We start from the raw sequence: 21,296 nt of genomic DNA, 5'->3' as shown, positions 1-21,296 counted from the left end.
GCTGCCTGCGAGCTGGAGCTGGACAGCTAGCACCCTGCCTGCATGGCCCCAGGGGACATCACCACCACAGAGGAAAGCACTGGGCCCCCACCCCCACAGCTCAGGGGCTGCATGACCCAGCAGCAGCTCTCACAGGCAGGGCGAGGGTGAGGCAGCAAGGGGCCTGATCTTTTTTTTTCCTCCCAGAGCCTGCCTGCATCTCCCACGGCCAGGAAGCAAGCTACCAGTGGGTCATGCAACCCTGAGTTGCAGGGGACCCTGGTGCTTCCCTCTGTGGCAGTGGTTCTAGCTCTGACTTGCCTGCACATCTGTTTGAAATGTCTCGGGATCTATAATAACAACACACTTGTTTTGTCTGTTGGGAGCACTGTGATTGGTTGTTTCAGTAAACATTGCGATTGGCTGCCAAGACAACCAATCGGAGTGCTCTGGACAGACAGAATAAGCCTACTATTATTATAAATAAGCTGTAGATGCCCGGTACATGTATCAAACATAAGCCAGTCCTTGAAAAACATTCAGTCCTGTTGAGACAAAAGGACAATTTGGAACAACTTTTGTACAAAAGGAAATCCTGCAATATTTTACTTGGGAAACACCATCAAACCCTTGTGTCCAGAACAAAATATAGTCCCCAGTATCCTGGAAATTGCCGCCTGAAACAGACAAGATTCCAACACGATCCCTGATATAACTACACCAACACCTCTGATTTCAATGCTGTTATGCCAGGGATGAATCTGGTCCATTTTATCCAATGCTTTCCAGCCACCATGGCTGGGGAAACAAAAGAGTTTTGATGGCTCTCTTTCATGCCCAACTTGCAGCTAAACCATCACGGGCTCCATTCTACCAGATATGACAAGCAGGGATGGGGAAGTGGGCAAGAGGAGTATATGGATGAGAGACTCCAGGAAACATTTACGTGTGGATGGGTCAGGAGTTGCCACTGGGTCAGGAATGAACCAAGGCCCCATGCTGGTATTAGACAGCACCGTTCAATTGCTATCATCATGCAGAAAGCCAAAACTATTGTAGAGCTCATGTTCCTTTCTTTTGAAGTATGGAAGTGCCCTGGCCATCTTCTACTGTGGGGCCATTATAAGCTACCAACAGAAATTCCCCCCCCCAGAATCTAAAAAGGCACTGTATTAATCTTCGCTTTGTGTCCCAGCCTACTTGACTACATTTCAGTGCTAGGTAAAGCAATTCTTGTGCAAATGCAGACCTACATACAAGCTTGTAAAGCTGACTACTGTCCCACACACTCACATATTCATGAATTTTATTCATCTCCTGCCATGTACCTGCATAATGTGTTGCTTCTTTACATTTGGTACATTCCTTAGCTCCTTTCTCTGAATAGGTATTTCTTGGGCACACTTGGCAGTTGGAAGACCCTGGTTTATCACTGAATGTACCAGGTTTGCATGGAAAGCATTCAGATGTATACGCAACTCCTGTAAAGCAAAGTAGAGGTAAAGCACTTGAATAAACACAGAAATACAGAGGCATATCCTCCACCGCTCCTGTCTACCCCACTGTCTTGGGAAAATAAATACTATGTATACCATCACTGAATACCCACAATCACCACTGGCTTAAGTCCCCTGGGCTTTGCTATCCGAGAGTGCGGTGCTGCAGGTCTTACCCGGGTCAAACACCCATTCACCTCAAAGCTTATGCCTTTTTGAACAAGTTAGTCCCTGCCTTGCCTTCTGCCATTCACCTCAAACAAAGTTCAATCTGAATGAAAATCATATTATATTCCATCAGAATACCATTATATTCCACTCCATCTGTTTAAACGTCAAAATTAACCTAAATGACTATTCCAGAATAATTAAATGGTTTATTTAAAGATGACTGAACCATAATTATTCTGGAAGAGCCCTTTCAGTTCATTCTCAAGGATAGACCTTTTTAAAACATTTTTCCTCTTCTTCTTGCTATTCAAGTCCTGCCCAGCAGATGTCACCATTTGCCAATTAATCCCCCGTAACATATTTCTTATACCTTTGTTTCTAGAGATTAGAGAACATCCACAGAGTTTACCGGAAACCCCTGCTTAACACCGTTTCGCTTAGCGCTATTTCACTATAACGCTCGTTGTACATTGATACCCGATTCTACTTAGCGCTCAGTGAGTTTCGTTATAACTCACAATCGCCATCTTGGTTCGTCAAAATATTCGGTTTCACTTAACGCTATTTCTGCCTAATGCTCAGTTTTTCGGGAACCAATTAAGAGCGCTAAGCGGGGGTTGCCTGTATTGTGGTTATGATAATGAAAAATGCTCTTTCGCAAACCAAGACATTTGCCTTTGAAGACAGAAATAGTAATAACAGAGTTATCACTACAATGGACAACGGACTTAGATTAACAGCTCAACCTCTCCTACCTTCAATTGTGATGTTTTTCACTAGGACAGGTTTCACCACTTTTGACCCCATGAGAATCCCCGTTGTCCTCCAGTATAATATATTTGTGCCTGATTTCAAAGTTACCTGCAAAAATAATGGCATGGCAATTAGCACCCCTCCTCAAAGGTACTCTTTTATTGCTTTATGCAAGTCACCCATTTCAGTGACTCATATTCCTCACCTCCTTCCAGGACTTCTAGTTTCCTGATCAACTAAACTAACTTTGCCTGATATATCAAGGTCTGTGGGAGGCAGCAGTCAAGAGAAGAAGGCAGCAGTGCTTCCCCTCTGAAAGCAAGGGGCATGAGGATGCTGGGAGGCAGAGGCTCGAAGGCTTCCTTTGTGGAAGTGCCCTGTATCCTACCTTCAAGCTACTTGTAAGCAGTAATGCAACAGTCATGTTCCCAGCCCTCTCCAGACAACCCACAGTCGCCTGTGGAGGTGCCTAGCTCCCCTAGACATCCTAGCATTCAGTAATGATTAACTCTGCTTACCTATTCTCTTTTGGATATAGGACCTTAACTCCTAAGTTTGGTTCTAAGGGCATAGGGTCCAGTATTTGACAAGCCATTTTTTATGGCTAATTCAGCAATTTCAGTGGGCTTCTCCAAAGCATTCAGGATCAGCCTGACTGGCTGCTTTGCCAAGCCTTTGTTTGCTCTGGAAAGTTTTCCTGTCCTGACAGTTCAAATGGTATCATTCATCCAGCGTCAACCCAAGCATGTCAGTAGAAAAATGGTTTTAGTGATACACCTTTTTCTGTACAGGATGGGGAATAGCTATACCAGCAGGAGGCAACTTAAAGCGGAATCGTTGCATCTACACAGAGCTATACAGGGATAGCTTTGCTGGCAATAAATTAAAAAATAATCTCATGCACACACACACTTCCAGATGACAGTCACACCAGCAGAGGTGGCCTGGCAAATTTGTAACCAGTAGGAAAATGAACACCCTAACCCTCAGCACCCTCAGCAGGCTCCCTCTAAGCATGGCACCATCCTGGGGTGGGATTTCACTTCACTTTTCTCTTCACACCAGTCCACCCTGTAAGGCAGTCCAGCTCTCAGATATATCGTGTAGACTGAGCCCAAGCCAATGGGAGCAGGCTGAGGCCATCTCTGAGCACTTCTAACAATCCCACACATTTTGGTGACTCAAAGTTGGGAATTCTAAAGAAGCCACTCAGCAAACAGCCCTGCCAGGATCACGCATGTAATCCAACGCACAGCTCTTCTAGAGAAACGTCCCCAAAACTATCCATTTTACTACGGCCTTGTCCACACCAGAAAGATTTCCAACGATGTGGCTCCCTCCTAGTGGAGACACAACTGGATACAGCCTATTTCCACTTCTTCAAGCAGTCAGCAATAGTGGCAAAAAAAATATTTTGCTAGTTTAACTGCATCTGCTTTCACTTTTTTGCCAGCTCGCTCTGTCATTCAGCGGCACAATCTAAACAGCATAGCCGTATCAACCTCTTCAGGGTACGCCAGCCTCAGTCTCTGGATTAAAAATCTTTGCTCAGAGAAAGTAAACTAAGGGCTAGTCACTGCAGAACCACTGATTAAACTGAACTGATTTAGCAACAAATTGAGTTAAGTGGATGCTGCTTCCCCTGTGCAGACACTCTTAAACTCCAAAGAAGCCGTATTAGAGCCTTGTTACACACTGTACCATGAGCTCCTCAAATGCTGATCCGTGCTAGTGCTAGCTTGAGTTTGGAGCAGTCGTACCTGACAGCTAAAACCTCTCCCTGAATGACCTCCTGCACAGCTGTGGCTTACCTCTAGAGGCCTGATTAGTAGGGGCTTGACTAAGAGTTACAGCTGTGAGTTGCCTCTACAGCAGGGGTGGGCAAAATGCGGTCCGGGGACTGGATGCGGCCCACCAGGCCATTCTATCGGGCCCATGTGGCCCCTAAAACATTTAGAAAATTTATATTTATCTGCCCCTGGCTGCCTATCATGTGGCCCTCAATGGCTTACCAAAGCTCAGTAAGCAGCCCTCTGCCCAAAATAATTGCCCGCCCCTGCTCTACAGGCTTCTACCCCTGCTCTATGGGCAGTGTAAGAGATCCTGGGATACTAATGGACTTTAACTTGGGTGGCACACCTATAGGGAGTGGTCACACTTCCATGGAACGGGAATTGTGTAGTAGGGATCAGAAATGATCCTGCCCCAGAGTGGTGTAACTTTGAGTCACATAATGAATGCTTAAAACCACTTTAAGACGCTAATGTGGGGGGTGGGGGGGTGCACAAAAGATAGGTTCAAGGTGATGGGAACATGAAGCTGGGAGGTGGAGAGTGAATGGCATAGGTGTGGGTAATGAAATGGGAGGTGAAAAGGAAACGAGGATGAGGGAAAGGTGGTGAAATGAAGGCAGCCAGCCACTGAAGGATAAAATAAAAAGAAATTAAAGAATGTAAAAAGAAATAAAGAGGAAGTAAATTAAAGAATTCCTCCTATTTAATAAATTGGGATTTGGAATTGGTGTGAGGGTGCTGGTCATGCTTCCTGGGGTGGCTAGGAGGTGGGAGCAGTGTGGGAAGGTGCTTTTGATGGAGCTACTGCCCCTGCCCCAGGAAGGAAGCCCCAGCTCGTGGAGACCCAATCCCCCTACTTGTTCCCCCAGCCCACCCCCACTAGACCTCACTCTGAACCCATCCGTGCCCTGTGACATGGTAACTGGCTTGTGCTCTGCTGGCTGTTCGCATGGGGTGCATCCCTGGGGGTGGCAAGATCACACTCCTGGGGACTGGAGGCAGAGTTGGCTTGGTGCCAGAACTACCCCCTGGGCAGCATAGTTCAGGGGGTAGAAATTTTGCCCACAGACAACAGGAGGGTGAGGGGGGTGGAGACACTGTATCCTGGGATGCTGGAGGACTGCAACTTGGACACCTCATCTGTGGCGAGTGGTCACACATTCATGGAACATGAGTTGGGCAACACAGATCAGAGATAAACCACTGGGGTGGCATAACTTTAAACTGCCTAAAGAGTTTTTAAAACTAGTTTCAGGTGTTAATTTTTGGAGAATCCAGGCTGTCATTAAGCGCTCCAGAAGCCATCTAAAATTAACGTGTAAGAAGACCCTTAGAGATGGCTATGTTTATTTGCTAAATAGGGTTTTAAACTGATGAATTCAATCAGTGAACAAATTAGAGGTAACCCAGTTCCAAAATGCACTTAAAAATAAGAGATCAAATGGCATCCTTACATGAGCACACGAAGCTCCCACTGATTGCAGTGTTTTCCACAAAGCAGAAAACAATCTATGGCTCTAATGAACAACCAGGCCTCTAGATTACAGTTGCTGAGAGTGACTCATAGCATTTTGATTCACATAAATCTGTCTGCTTTCTTAAAGGCATGATTAAAAGGGAAGAAGATCTGCATTGATTCAGTAGTCTTTGCACCAGGCCTTTACAGCATCCATCAACTTTGATGTTGATCCTAAGGGATTTTGTGCTCCTTTAATAGTCTTTCAATGCACAGGATCTAGCCCTTACTTCCTGGCACCTCATGGGAAACAATGTTAAATTATCAATGAAACAAGAGCCTTAACCAAGTGATACACAGCACTTACAGAATGAGAGCCCCATTCACCATTATCTGTTAGCTTCACCCACTTGTCTGCTGTGGAATCCATCTCCTTGCACTGGTCGTTTTGAATCTGTCAATTAAAAACAGTGACCCCAGTTAGACATCAGGCTAATTAACCCAATTTGGATACATACCACTTGGCTGCCTAGAGACAAAGAAAGATGCTGTGCCACTCTGAGTGCCACTGGTAATGCATTCTGGACACTGCTAATGCATTCTGTATAACTTGCTGCAAAGACATGCAAGGCACACACATGCAAAACTGATAGCACTCTAAGGAAGGGCTTCAAAAGATAGCACTGCCCAGTGCATTCTGGAGAGAAAGTGCAGTGTTAAAGGTTAGCACATATAGAGCCCAGGAAGTAATGAGCATCCGGAAGACAGTCCAGCTGCCAAGATATAATTATTTGCTGATGAGCTTTTAAAGCAACAGCATGTCCGCTGATGCACATGAGGGGAAAAAAACTTCAGGCAAGAAAAATCATTGCTATTTTGCTAAAAACAACTAATAATTGAGAAGGCGGCCTTCAGACCTAGCTCCAGATTCTGTTTTACTTATTGTGCCCATAAGTGGACTCAGGTGTCTAAGCCAGAATCGATTCGAGTCCCTGAAAACCAGCTAATACAAAAGGTATGTGGGTCCTTCTCCTCCTTCGGCACATTTATACATGTAACTACCACACATTAATAAAGCGCAGAACTTATTGCTCCGGACTTAATTTCTCCCAGGTTTGCTGTTTCAACATGCACCTGGAAGCACTTAATTCTGGAGCAATAAACTCTGCAGTTTATTCAGGCACAGCACATGGAGCCCAGGCAAAGCAGCCATGGCAGCCTGGGGCTGCTCCAACCCGGCTCAGTGTGGTGTGGTAGGGTTGGATGAGGCACAAGGGTGCTTCAGTGCAGGGCTAGCCAGCAGGCACTGCCCCCTGACCCCACACTGAAGCACCCTCATGCCCCATCCAGCTGGGTCAGCATCTATATGTGCGTTGCTACGCATGAAAAAGCTCTACAGCCAGCTAGGACTTGCATTTACAAGTACTAACCTGAGGTGTGGTTTATTAGTTTTCTGTGCCCTAATAGGGGTGCATGTGTAAATGCTGAGCCATTTATAGCAGAGCTAATTAGTCAGCTCCACAGTAAATGTCTCATGTAGATGTACCCCTTGCTGCACTGTTGTGACCCACCATATTTGGGATCAGGAAGGAATTTTACATTGCGGTCATACTGGCATGATCTGTATGGGGTTTTCTCTTTCTCTGCAGCTGGAGTTGGGAGTGGGAAGGAAAGGGGGTGGAATGAAGACTTCCTTTCATCTCTTTAGAGTATTTTAATGACTACTTCCTTGCTTTGCAGTAGCTGCACGTGGGCAGTGCCATCATCACCCTGTCTCTACCTGTGGCAAGCTAGGATGCTTTTTGATGTTTCAGGCCTGAATTTTCATGACATTTTAAAGAACCCATTAAACAAACACTTGTCTAAAGTTTTAGATAGGGATGATCCTGCCCTGAGCAGGGGACTGGACTAGATGACCTCATTAGGTCCCTTCCAGCCTACTCTTCTATGATTGTATGATTCTGTAAAAATAAGATGATAACAGGTTATGAAAGTACATGCATTAATGGATTTGGAAGATTTAAATAGGGTAGAACAGATTGAATGTAGGCATCTGCATCCACTAAGATGCCTAATAGATGGAATACAATATGGCTCCTAATATTTTTGCTTCTCTGCAAGAAAAAAAACTCAGTCAGTCGTTGAAATAACTACAGCTAGGAGCATGTTCCTATTACATTCAACTGATGGTAAAAGCACATTTGCTGCTTCCATCTTATGAAGCAGGCAGGACAGTCTAATAAAAAGCCTTAGGGGGTTTAATAAAACAGTATGTCCTGTCTCTTAACAAAGTGCAAGAGGTTGCATTGAACTACTAGCAGCAGTAGGAAGGTGCCCCAGGCATCGAAAACAAGTTATTTTTTGTCATCCTTTTCCATCCCATACTAAGAATAATGATATATAGTGGCTTTCATTCCAGCAGTTCAAAAAAGGTTTACAAATGCTAATTAAGCTCTAACACTCAGCTGAGACACCCTGTTTTTCTGATGGTATCGAAGGTGAGACCCAACCAATGCAACAAGTGAGCCCAACAGACAATGCCCAGCACTTTTGTTCCAAGTTGTTATTCCCTGTTAAGTTCCTCCTGCCTCCTTCTGAGCAGCTTCTGCAACTTTGACCAGGAAAGCAAGACAGCTTTGGGTAGAATCTTCCACAGCACCTAAGCCTATGCCATATGATAAGCTTACGATGACTGGCAGCAGTGCCCTCAAACATGCCATACTGTCTCAAGTTGACTGCCTCCAAAACTGAAAGCAGAGTTGCTGGGTCCACAAAGGCCTTGGCTAATTAGCACTGCTGAGGGATACTGCTGGTTAGCCTGTGCTAATTAGCCTGCACACAACTACACTGCTTTAGGTTCTAAAGACATCCAGTGCAGAGCAGTATGGCATGTTTGACAGGGCTGTGTGAAATTTCACTGGCTGTTTCGTTTCGACACATTTTGATCACAAAACAGCAAAATCAAAATGAAACAGAGGGCTTCAAAACAGCCTCGAAACAAAACAAGGGCAGTCAAAACATTTTGAAAGTTTCAAAACGTTTTGAGTTTCGAAGCAGCCCGACTGAGTTCCTCTCCCCGGTGCTAGGATCACTTAGTTCCCCTCCCCAGTGCTGCAATCCATCAGGCTGGGGAAGGGAACAGAGCCCAGCTGAGCTGAGTTCCCTTCCCCAGCGCTAGGATCGGGCTGGGGAAGGGAACTCAGACCGCTCAGTTCCCTTTCCCAGCCTGATTGATCGCAGCACTGGGGAGGGGAACTGAGTGATGAGGCTCAGTTCCCTTCCCCAGTTCAATCAGGCTGGGAAAGGGAACTGAGACCGATTGCACCTCCCCCGCAGCCCTCCCGGGGTTGCAGCCTCTGATCTGCCTGCTGGATGAGAGAAGTTGGGTGCTGCTGCCTGGGAACCTGGAGCCCTTGTTCTCTTAGCAGTCCCACTGAAATCCACAGAACTATCCATATGAAGGAACAAGACTCATATAAGGATTAATTTTAAGATCAGGCTCATTATCCAGACCCAAAACTTTGGCAAAGGAGAAAAAAAACTACTCCAAGGAATATCATGGAACTGAATATGGTCAGAAATGCTTTTGTGACATTCAAAAGAACTATGTGAAAGCAGATTCTCTGATGATTTCAACTTTATGGTAGGATGCTATAAACCCCTATAACTAGGAGAACAGTGACAGAAACGTTGGACACAAATGTACACGACCTTTCTGCCTAACTATTTAGGTACTTTTGAAAAATCTACCCAACAATGAAAGCAGTCAGCATAGGCCAGTTGTGAATGTAATGTAAAGATGTAACCAGGCAGTGTAAACAACAAGGAAAAATGAGATTTTTTAAAGTTTGTTCAGACTAAATGGGTAGAGGATGAGAAAAAATAAATGGCTTCCAGTGTAGGCCTTTATCATGTCCTTTTACTCTAGGGGTTATATTCAGTGTAGAAAAGCCCTTACAAAAAACTCAAAGAAGATGTTGTTGTCAATATACTGGTATTCAAAGAAGACAGAGCCAGACTTCTTCAAATGAACTGCGTAGATCAGAGAAACCGTGCAGTCATCCCTATTAGACTCGATGTAATTCCCACGAGGCGTCCACGAGGAGCTGATAAACATAAACAAAAAAACCCTGGTTTTAGAGCACAGGCACGAGGAAGACATTTTTAACATCCTTCTATAAATATATGGCTTATATAAAACTATATTGCTTCATAAGGGACACAAATTCATTCCCTACCCCCTTAACATTGGCTTCGGATGCATTTTTCACATAACTAGAATAAGCTCTGCAAAGTTTACCTTTTCTCAGAACTTTTTTAGCCCATGGTGATATGTCTCATGTACCCTAAGCTGGAAGGTGTTCTGACCCGTGTTCTAAAATATCAAATCTCAGAGCCTCATGAACAGCCCTTCTGCAACTACTGAGGATGGCATAGCTTTCAAGACAGCTTCAAGACACTTTGGGCACTTGTACACGTGACGGGGGTTTAGTCCTTCAGGGTTACATTCTATGCCCCCTAAACTGAAACGGTGAGTTTTTAATTAAAACGGTGGGTTTTATTTTTCCGTCACTGTATACACATTATTGTCCTGGCAGCTGCAGGTGCCTACTGAAGGCAGAAGTGGCAAAGGACCTGATCCTTTCTTTTTTTTTTCCTCCAGCAAAGCCTGCCTGCCTCTCCTACAGCTATGGGGTGAGCTGCCGGTGGGCCAAGTAGCCCCTGAGCTGTGGGGGCCCCGGTCCTTCCCTCCACAGTGGTGGTGCCCCCTGGGGCCAGCTGGGCAGGCTACTAGTGGGCCAGGTGCTGCCCCAGCTCAGAAGCTCCTGATCCAACTCTTCCCCAAGCCCACCTGGGCTTCCAGCGCCCCATGCACCATCCCCATCACCTTCTCTGGCTGCCAAAACACCCATCCACCCTCCTGCCACCTCCCTGCACTGCCCCAGGGGCAAGCCAGCCTGGTCCCAGGTAGCCCCAGGTATCCTGGTGGTCACAGGCACCTGCTGAAAGTAGAAGTGATGAGGGGCCTGATCCTTTTTTTAGTGGAGCCTGCCAGCCTCCCCTGCAGCTGTGGGGTGAGCGGACAAATTAATGGCTGCAACATTCCAAGTTGCAACATTGCAAACTAAACTACATTGGGATGTGGTTTAGTTTGTGACAATGCAAACTCACTTAAAACCCCCAAAACACAAGTATGTATAAAGTGTGACACCAATAAGCCACACAAAGGGAAATTTTCATCACGTGTACATGGTAGCATCGTCACATGTACAAGCACCCTTTTACTCTAAATCAGTCTTGGAATGACTGAGGCACAAACCACAGAAGCCCCAGGCTGTTCTTAGTTTTGCTTGCTCGTAATGAGTAATGACCCATAGGAGGCTATTAGGATAGCAAAGATTGGCTGAAAGCAAGTGGGCCCTTGCTACTCTTATCACACTGTTATCTTGGCCTTATGTCATCTGAGGACTGCTCCCCTCCCTTCCCCTGGTATGGAGGAATGCTCATGTGATTAGTTAAATTGACTTTATGCTGATGGGCCAGTGCAAAGCCACTGCGGCAGGTCAGATAGGGCTTGTTGTATTTCTCCTATATTTTTTCATTATTCAATAGCCCTGCAGTATGCTGACTGGTACCATGCAGACTTCGCTTTGATTGCAAAATGTCTTTGTTTTTATGCATCTATGCAGCAAAGTGGGCACCACTTTCCTCTCGTTTTCCTAAGAACTCCCATTAAAAGATGATCCTGGGTCCCATTCTGATAGGCACAGTATATCAGTTACTGTTCCTCTGTTAACACCATGCAGAATCTATGTTAGTATGCTAACAAAGCAACTGTTTCCCCACAGCAAAACTATGTGCTAATCCCACTAAAATCCAAAAGAGTCAAAACCCTTTTGTGAGTGTGGCTGCAGATCAATCGATAAGGCTTTTTCTTACTTGTCACAGCTGTCTGCTTTATTCTCAGCTGCACCGATAGCAGTATCCATGAAAGTTGCCACATTGGAGAATCCTGCTGGCAGTTCATCCCATTCATCAAATTTGATCCCACTCCCCAAGGAATAGGTCCCCTCGGCACATTTACTGCACACCTGGTTCTTCATTTCCAGGTATTCTCCAGAAGCACATGAAAAAGCTGGGAAGACAATCATTTACAACTGATGAACTGGAAAGGCAATTAGTAGCACTGGTGAGCTGTCACTCTGGAAACCTTTCCCAAAAGCCCTAGACACAGAAATCAGAAACATAATGGTGCATAGCCAAAAACACACTGTAAAACTGAGCTGCAAACACACTTCAGTTTTTCTGCTTGTGTGAAAGTGTGGAAATCAAATCTCAGATTAAAGCTACTGATTGATTTATTTGCCTCCATTAGTAAAAATAAATAAAAAAATAAAAAATACACAGAAAGCTGTGCACACAACCATATATGCAGAAAGATGCTGTACTTCTGCTATCCTGCTCTTCCTTATCATGGCCAGGTTTCTTTCACCTGCCTGTTGAGCTAAGAGTGCAATGGGAGCAGGGACAGTCTTTTATTATGTCTGTATAGCACCTCATATGATGAGGCCCTGATTTAGGATCTGGACCACAATGCAATACTAAAATGGCTAAGTGAGTTGGTCAGTGGGGTAGAAGATATTCTGCTGCTGTCTATCCAATGACTATTAAATTAAAAGACCCACTGAGGTCTGGACCACTGCACCCTCCACTCTCAGCCTTGCTTTTTCAAGTCCACATATCATCCCCTCTTGGCAGCCCAGTGAACCAGCTTTTACAGAAATGTCAAAGTCCACAGGGTGGTTGAAGAACTTTGCAGGAAAGAGGAAGATGTAGATTTAAAACCCACTAAGTGAGTGGGGTCTATAACTTGGATATCATTTGTAGGGCAAGTAACCATTATATTAAAAGGAGCAAGGCCCCTCCTCAGTTGTTTGTGATTTACATGTGTAGACTATAGTAGGCTCTAAGCTGCTTAATGGCAATGGGTAAAGCATTTGCTTGTATTTGCTTGCCCAAAGTTTAGGTAAGAGAAGAGGCAAAGGAAATGAGCATGCCAGAGAATGTCAGAGGTGAGAATATTTTTAGAAAGTGCAAGAAATACAGGTTAAAAGAAATAAGCTAAAGGTTGCTTAGAGCACATTTAGTGGCTTTTTTCCAGTTAGATTTAGTTTGGGCCAAGATATAGCTTAATAGGGGATAAAAATAGGCATATGAATATTAATTGGAGCAGAACCTATTAAAAACTTTTTTTTAAATGTTGGCCTTATTTAGTAAGCTTTTTGATACTGGGCCAGGCAATAGAGTATAATCATCTACGTTCACCTTGGCATCTTTGCTGTTCAGCCTTGAACTACTGTCCTTCCTGAACAGCCCAGCTGCAGATGAACCAAGTTCTCTTTTAAAACTTAATTTGAAACCTAGATAAGATGTCCTTTTCCCCAACAGGCTGGCCATCTATTAGGCTTTTTAAATAAGACTCTTATTTCTTTAGATGAATGCACATTTTATAAATTTTAATCATTTGGTTATATGACTTACCTGTACCATTTGGTCATTTATATCACATCAGTATTTCATTATTAAATTTGCTATTAAAAGGTATTTACATTGTTGCTTATGAGTATTTAATGAGTGGGACTGACTCTTCAAACTTTTCTTGGTTCCCAGGATGCCTCTGGAGGTCAACACATGGAATAATGCATCTATAGGAGAAGGATCTATAATCTGCGTAAACAACCCAAATGCTACTTAAGCAGCTTAAGTTAGCTACATAAGTGCTACTTACCCATTGAAAGGTAGAGTTGGTTTTGAGCCCATGTCGGTTCATGGGGGCAGATTCCCAGCTGGTGTAACTGTCATAAAACAATGCACATCAGCTGAGGCTCTGGCACACGATGTTTTACAGATGTACCAAAGCTTATCTGGCAGCTGAAAAACGTGTTTGGCTTAAGACTCTTTGATAAGGAGGTGGTACGGTAACAGAAAATTCACTTTCTAGCCAATCCCAGCCAAACCTGCAGTTCAAGTTCCCACTCGGGTATTGACTCACATGGCATCCCTTTGTGATACCATCCTTGGCTGGCAACCCTGGGGGGTAAACAAAAGATTACCTCCAAAAGAAGGTTAAGTAGATGAGTTGAATTGGCCTCTTAGTCAAATCAGTGCAGTTTCCATGAGCCTGTGGTTTTCAGTCAAACAAATAATTTGACTTCTTTTAATGCTGTCACTTTCAGTGCAGGTAGCAATGAGAAATGGGAAGGAACCTATTTAGGCCATAATGCAGGACCGCACCCCTATTCATATATGTGTTGAAGCTTAACTTCAAATATGTGTGCTGAATTTTACATGTGGGTTGAAGCCCCTTTGACTTTCAGCACATACTCAAACTTCTGCTTAAATGCATTCATGAATTGGGGTGTGGGCCTCCTTCATGAATTGGAGGCTTCGATTGTAAATGCTTTGGAACAGGGAGTAGCTTTTCATGCTCGGTGTACAAAGAGCTAAGCAGAATAGTGTGCCAATTCAGCATCAGGAATTAAGCCACCTACAACATCATATTCTGTTCTGCCGTCCTGTGTTTTTCTGGAAGTGTGGTGAAAAGCCATGAGGGAATAGCAAGATCTCTCATGATGCTGTTTTATCTATTCCAAATGCTTTTTTCAGTTAAAAAGCAAGAGATTGAGAACATTGCTTAACCACATGTTCCAAATTTGTGAACTTCAAGTAGGGGGTTGGTATCCAAGAGAAACTCACTGCCATACTGAAGACACAGCAGGCATCAGAGCCTCCTGTTCAGCTTGTAGTGGAGGTAACCAGGGATGATTGCTTGAACTGAGCTGGTATCTGTTTAACTCCTGATGGTCTGATCACTTCAGATGGGAGGAAAAGGAAATAACAGCAACATTTGAAAAAGAAATAGCTTGAATGAGCAGGCAGGCTAGTGTGAAGGACATCCAAATTAATCACCTATAGTCCCAAATTAATCACCCATACTCAGTGTTACAGACTGATTTTCTTCTTTTGTTTTTAAATTTGCTTTTCTCCATAGCGCCCTGATATGTACTCCAAAGAAGGCCACAATTCCTGTCAAAACACATATGTCTAAGAGCAAAACTAGCTCTGAGAGTGCCAGCTGCTTGCCAGGTTCAATTTGAGGCTGAATGTGGCTAATGGCAAAGCGAACTACTTTTGACATCAGAACAGATGCATCACTTGATTTTATTCCAGTCAGTGCAGAGTAGCTAACGGGGGGATGGGATGACAAGCACATAGCTGAATCATGTGGAGGATTTTTGTGTGAGGATTACCTACCAAAGGGAAACCTTTGTTTAATAAAAAATAGGCTGCAAAAGAGCCAACCTCTTTTATGCCTTAAAAATGCCAGTGTCAAGGGAAATGCTCTGAGAGTGGAAGTATCTTGATGACAGGAAGGTGTTGACAGAATCCCAATGGATTCCTCGGAGCTTATATTTTTCTCAAGATATGGCTAATAGGCAAGTAGTCCACAATCAACCATCCTTGATGAGTTGCTACAACCTCGTTAAAAGTCACTAATCATACATGCAATACTTTTCTCTCTTACTATTCATCCATGTAAATTGCTGTTATAACCATGGGGTGCTATAGATAACCAAGAAAGAGAAGAGTGGGCCATTGTGAACAGCAAGGAGGTCCACAAGCTCCCCTCTCCGTGTTAGGCTCCAGCGCTAGGTTAACCTCATCAATGGCTCAGTTTAGGCATCAAAAATCAAAATAAAAAAGCAGCACCTAGCTCCAAGCAAGCAGTCCAAAAAATTGAATTTGGGCACCTACTGTGAATAGACACCTCCAAAGGACAATTTAGAGCACCGAGGAACCCGGTTAGTCAACAGGAAACACTGGGCATGGATCTATGTCAGAGCTCCCATCCCTCCTCAGAGCCGATGTACCCAACTCAAGGTTTCTCATTAGGCAAGTCTCTGTACTTGGGATCCAAGGCATGTAGGGTGAGAACCTGACTGAGTCACTGCGGGGAGGCATCACCTACTTGATGTATGGTGGCCCACAGGTGACAACACTGCACTCAGCTCTCAGGAGAGGGTCATCATTGGGCCACACAAGTATACTTCCTCTTGCTTGATCTTCTCTTGGCCCTATGACTCTTGCATTATTTTCTGTACAGTGGTCCAGCTTCTTCAACTGGAAGTAACAGATGCTTCTATGGAGATCATGATGCCCTAGCAGTTAAGGTACGAAAATCAGAGGAGGGAGATAAGGGGTTGAGCCCCCTCAGGCTGAGGAAGACACAGAACGTAGGTCTCCCACTTCCTGGTAAGAGTCCTAACCATTAGGTTATCAGCAGGTGGACGATGCCATGCCATCAATGCCTGGTCACTTAGGCACTTAGGGTACAAATCTGTTTTCTCCAGGATTCTTAGTTGCTAGATTTGGTTGTCCACCTGCTCGTCGACATCCAAAAATGCCACTTAAACTTAGGTTGCTATTCTATTTCTGGACATGTACATAGCCATTCACATACACAGGGTTACATGTGTAGGAAAAGAGTGCCAATCTGTGCATAAATGGCATTTTGAGGTCTTAACTGACTCAAATTGGCTCACCCAGGCCCCTTTGGTTTAAGACAGGGGCAGGCAATTATTTTGGGCGGAGGACCGCTTACTGAGTTTTGGCAAGCCATCGAGGGCCGCATGACAGGCAGCCTACGGCAGATTAACATGAATTTTCTAAATGTTTTAGGGGCCCTGCGGGCTGGATAGAATGGCCTGGTGGGCCACATCTGGCCTGCAGGCTGCATTTTGCCCACCCCTGCTTTAAGAGGATGCCTTTATGTATTGGATTCCATGTGCATAATGCACAGCCCTGCAACAGATGCCTAAGCTCTAAGTATGGTAGAAATTCAGACATATCCCAGTGTTTACAGTTGGCTAGTGCTAGGTGCTTTCCTGTTCCAAATCAGTGTGAAGGTACCCAGCTTTTCTCATTCATTTTGAAGTGATCCCGAGTGCTCATATTTGGGCCAGCTTCCTAAATTAAGGCACCTATCTTTTAAGCATAGTGAATCCTAAATTGGAGACATCTTTGAGTTTGATCCATATCCAACCCAGTCTTTTATGAAAATGGAATTTAGACTCCTAAGTTACTTAAGCACTTTTGGAAATGTCAGTCATGGTCCAAGCTGAAAGAGTTGGGTCCCCCTTGTACTGGAACCAGTTCCCTCTGGTATGGAAATCTGGCAAACTACAAGACAGATTTTCATACAAGATGATTCAAAGATGAACTCTAGGTGTAACTCATGGCTCACATTCAGAAACGCAGCCTGTGCAGCCACTAAATTGGATGTCCTTGATCTCTGGCAAGCCATCTATCAGAAGAGCATTCCAATATATCCAACTGGGCACAGAGGTATATAGGAAAACTCTTCTAATGCCAGGCGTTGCCCTTGGCTTTCTTAGTTTTAGGTGAACTTGGGTTCACGAAAGTTTATGCTCTACATATCTTATTGAGTTAGTCTATAAAGGTGCATATCTACCCTACCTTCTGATGGATTTCAGACTAATACAGCTGACTACCTCTTTCTTAGACTCAGTCAGACAGGAGTCAGACATTGTAGTATCAGTTACACTGATGGCAATTTGGGGTAGCTCTACTGAAGCTGATAAAACAGCTTCAGAGTCACAGCAATGCAAGTGAGCAAACCATGGACCAAGGTCTTGGCTATGGCCTGAAGCTGTATTACTGAATGTTGTCATCTTATCAGCTTTCTCCTACTAAGCACAGGGAAACTTGTGTTGCTATGGCTGCTAATCCTAGGGATAAAGGATGCTATTAGATAGTATTATATATACTTAACAGGCATACACATATATGCGCCCACACACAAGCACATATAAAGCTGACATGGGATTCAATTAATAAAGAACTAAACGAGAGGAACAAAATGCACACCAGCCAATATGATCTTTGAGAAAACATGCCTTGCCAAACAAACCTATTCTCATTTTTTAAGGATATTACAAATGTAGTTGATATTATACAGATGTCATATACTTTCATAAGGACTTTTATTTAGTACTGCATGACATTTTCTTAAAACATTAGTACTATATAGTACCAATAAAGCATATGTTCAATAGATTAAGAAGGGGCTATCTCAAAAATATCCATAAATGCAAAATTATCATTGAACAGAGGTGCTTCTAATGGTGTTCTCCATGACCAGCACTTGGAAAATGTTATGCTATGTGTCATTTTCCCCAGTGAGCTGAAAGTAAATGCTAAAAACATGTGCAGAGGAAACACAGGCTGGCAGAGTACTAAAGACCATATTTTCTACTGTACATTTATAGCAAATCACCAGAACCTGATGGCATTCACCTTATGGTCCTGAAGGAGGTCAGAACAGAAATTGCTGAACTCCTAACTATAGCATACAACCCATCACTAAAAACAGCCTTGGGCGACAGGACTGCCAATGTGACTCCCATATTTAAAAAAATAGGCTCTAGATGAAACTACAAGCCAGTGAATCTAACTTCTGTAGAAAACTGGTAAGAACAATAATAAAAAAAGAACTGTTCAGTATATGGACATGACTTGCTGGAAAAGAATCAAAAGGAAATCATGCTTCACTAACCTACTAGAGTTCTTTGAGGGTGTCAATAAGCAGGTGGGGATCAGGATGATCCAGCTGACAGTAAATCTGGACTTCCAAAAACCTTTTGACAAGGCCCCGTGTCAAAGACTCTTAATGAAGTTAGGTAGTCACACACGAGGTTAGGTAGTCACATACAATTAATTGAGTATGCTGGAGCATGGCAAATTACCATACTCCAGCCAGCCTCCACATCTCATGTATTAGTGTCCCCGCACTTCAAAATGGCAGCAGGGGTGCTTTACCTAAAGTTCATCAAACGAGCTTTAGATAAAGGGCATTTATATATGTGCCTTTGTTCAGGGGCGACTCGTGCCTCCTGAATCTGGGGGAGCACCCACAGAAGTTGATGGCGCCGATGGGGACAGGGCTGGCAAGTGCCTTTAAAAGCCAGCGGCAGCGGGGATGGGGCTGGCGAGCACCCACAGAAGCCGGCGCTGCATCGCATGCATTTGTATAAATGGCAAAATGCACATCAGCACGCAGAAAATGGCAGTGATGCACTTTTGAACCAAAACGCCTTTGTTGTGTTTTACTTCAAAAGCATGCCACCACCGTTTTGTCAGTGCTGACGCACATTTCGCCATTTATACAAATGCATGCAACGCAGCACCAGGTGCTGCAGCCCACACGTGTACAAATGCCCCAAATAACCCCACCACCATTTTGAAACATGGGAGCACTGATGCACAAGACACTCCAGGTGCTTTAATCAGAGCAGCTCTCAGGGTTGCTCTAATTAGAGCACCCCTCCTCCCCCACTCCCAGAGCATGTCTATAGATGTCCTTAGAGACTAACTTGTTAAAAGAGGCACAAGCTTTCAAAAGTGATAGCCTGCTTCATCAGTTGCTTATGCTCTCTGAACCAATTAGTCTCTAAGGGTGCCTAGACATGTGCTCCCGGGTGGGGGGCAGGGGGACGGAAATTTTAGTTAGAGCAGTTCCCAGACAGCCGCTCTAATTAAAACACCTCAGCACCGCATGTATTCAGCATCCCGCATTTCAAAATGACTGCAGGGGTGCTTTAACTAAAGCTTGTTCAACGACTTTTAGTTAAAGCACCCCCATAGCCACTCTGAAATGTGGGACACTGAATACTCATGATGCTGCAGCAAATTAGAACACTTCAGACGACTGCTCCAATGCTTTCTAATTAGAGCACTTTGGAGCACAGGTATAGGCACCCTAAGGTGCCACCATGCTGTGCCTCCAGCCTGGCGTAAGTGAGAAGATCCACTCCATTGACTTCTTTAGCTCGCCCCAGTCCATCTTCATCATTCAGAATTCATCTCTCTGGGCTCCAGGAACTATACCAGAGTTTCTTATTCTGCCTCATCTGCTCAGCTGAGCTGCCTTGTCCAGTGAGGACAGAAGAAAAAACTGCAGCTCAGGCAAGGTCTAGTAGCTCACCAGAGATATCACTCGCCTCTGACCAGCTGTTGAGTTTGGTGGCACAGATGCCAATGCGGAAGCTTTAAGTATAAGAATGAATGAATACTGTGAAATGCAGTTTATTTGGAACTATCTATTCAGCACTTCCTGACAGCAAAGTATATCCTGTATGCTTTGTACCAGCAGGTCTAAACAACAGCTAAACCAAGAACCAAAATGAGGGATGAAAAAAAATATTGCTGAAAAGCCAAAAGAAAACAGGCGTTGTTGCTTTATTAATAATGTTTCCTATAATCTTAACCTAATTCAAAATGTCTCATGTGAATAATTTATATGAGGCTTCTCCAATAGACTGTGACTAATTCATGTTCTTTTTCTCCCATAGTTATGTTCAGAGGTGTTATCAGTGACTAGATTAGATCTTCCTTTAAAAAGGGAACTGTCAGCTTATACCTTAAATTTATTCACCTTGAAAACTAGTGTAATCTGGGAGGAAATGCCCACCAGATGCTAGACATTATATTGTCTTAAAAATAAGTCATTTATGCATCATGCTTTTAACTGAGAAACAATAAACTATATCAATGGTCCCTCTGGCTGTACCCATTTAAACAGGTGTAGATCCTCTTGTCCTTAGATAAATTAGTATATTGACCTTTTACAAACTGTTCTATCTGAACATCTTAGATACTTTTATAGATCATCCCTTTCTCCCTCCCCTCCCTGCCCCCCCCCCCTGCACCCCATGTCACATACACACATTACATATTATTACCTATCTGCTGAGCAGCAGCAGATGTCAGGGCCTGGCAGGTTGGCCTCCTGTTGGAAGAGAAATCACTGTATCCAAGTCAAGATGTTTTGTAGTATTAATTGCTTATAACACTGCATTACACTAGCAAGACAAAGAAATGTGCACAAACAGCATGCAAACAAGCCCTTCTTTCAGAAATCTCACCAATGTCCGATTACCAGAGTATAACTCTAGCCTCAAAACTGATTTCTGTAATTAGCATCAAGGAAGTGAGCAAACTCTTTTCATGCTTGCAAACTGCTTCCCTAAAAGGAGCCATATCTACAAAACATAACAACAGAACACTTATTTAAACCCTGTCCACTGCCCATACACCAAGAAGGAGGACATCTATATTACCATCACAGTTGTATTTTAAGCATATTCAACTTCACTTTCAACTACTGATCTGGAGGACTCTAACCACAGAAGCCCAGAGTCCAGTGCAGTCTAAATTCACCTTGCTTCTTACATAAGTTTTGCAGCCCTCACTGAGCTCCATGATGCTGCAGTTAAACTGCTACCCAAACTGAAAAGAACTACTTTAAAAATACAGATATGCACTAGAGGTAAAAGCCAATTTGACTCCCTAGATAGCAACATGTTGACTAGGAAATGGTAGGGAAAGAAGGCCCCCCCACAAACACAGCCACAAGACTCCATTACGGTAAGCATCTTGGGTCAGGGCAATATTTAAAATGCACAGTGTTACAAGGACTAAGCCACATGCTTGAAGTCAAGAGCATGCATCTGTGCTGTCTGAATGAAGAAGGGTTTACGCATGTTTATCTGCTTTTCTGAACCAAGA

At 43.9% G+C, this 21,296-nt stretch overlaps 1 protein-coding gene across 2 annotated transcripts in view; it reads right to left on the bottom strand.

Moving 5' to 3' along the window:
• ELAPOR2 (endosome-lysosome associated apoptosis and autophagy regulator family member 2) overlaps positions 1-21,296 on the bottom strand; it is a 163,263-nt gene that overhangs the window by 47,050 nt on the left and 94,917 nt on the right. For both annotated transcript variants that reach the window (XM_059725807.1, XM_006273760.4), the window contains exons 3-7: positions 11,589-11,784; positions 9,607-9,754; positions 6,016-6,102; positions 2,402-2,507; positions 1,308-1,460 (exon numbers count right to left, since the gene is read on the bottom strand). In XM_059725807.1, coding sequence (XP_059581790.1) covers positions 1,308-1,460; positions 2,402-2,507; positions 6,016-6,102; positions 9,607-9,754; positions 11,589-11,784 — 690 coding nt within the window. The remainder of the gene's footprint in view (positions 1-1,307; positions 1,461-2,401; positions 2,508-6,015; positions 6,103-9,606; positions 9,755-11,588; positions 11,785-21,296) is intronic.

The sequence above is a fragment of the Alligator mississippiensis genome, chromosome 4 (genome assembly GCF_030867095.1).
Source record: "Alligator mississippiensis isolate rAllMis1 chromosome 4, rAllMis1, whole genome shotgun sequence".
Taxonomy (NCBI): Eukaryota; Metazoa; Chordata; order Crocodylia; family Alligatoridae; genus Alligator; species Alligator mississippiensis.
The sequence above is the reverse complement of the archived record's forward strand: the minus strand, read 5'-3'. Positions and strand labels throughout refer to the sequence as shown.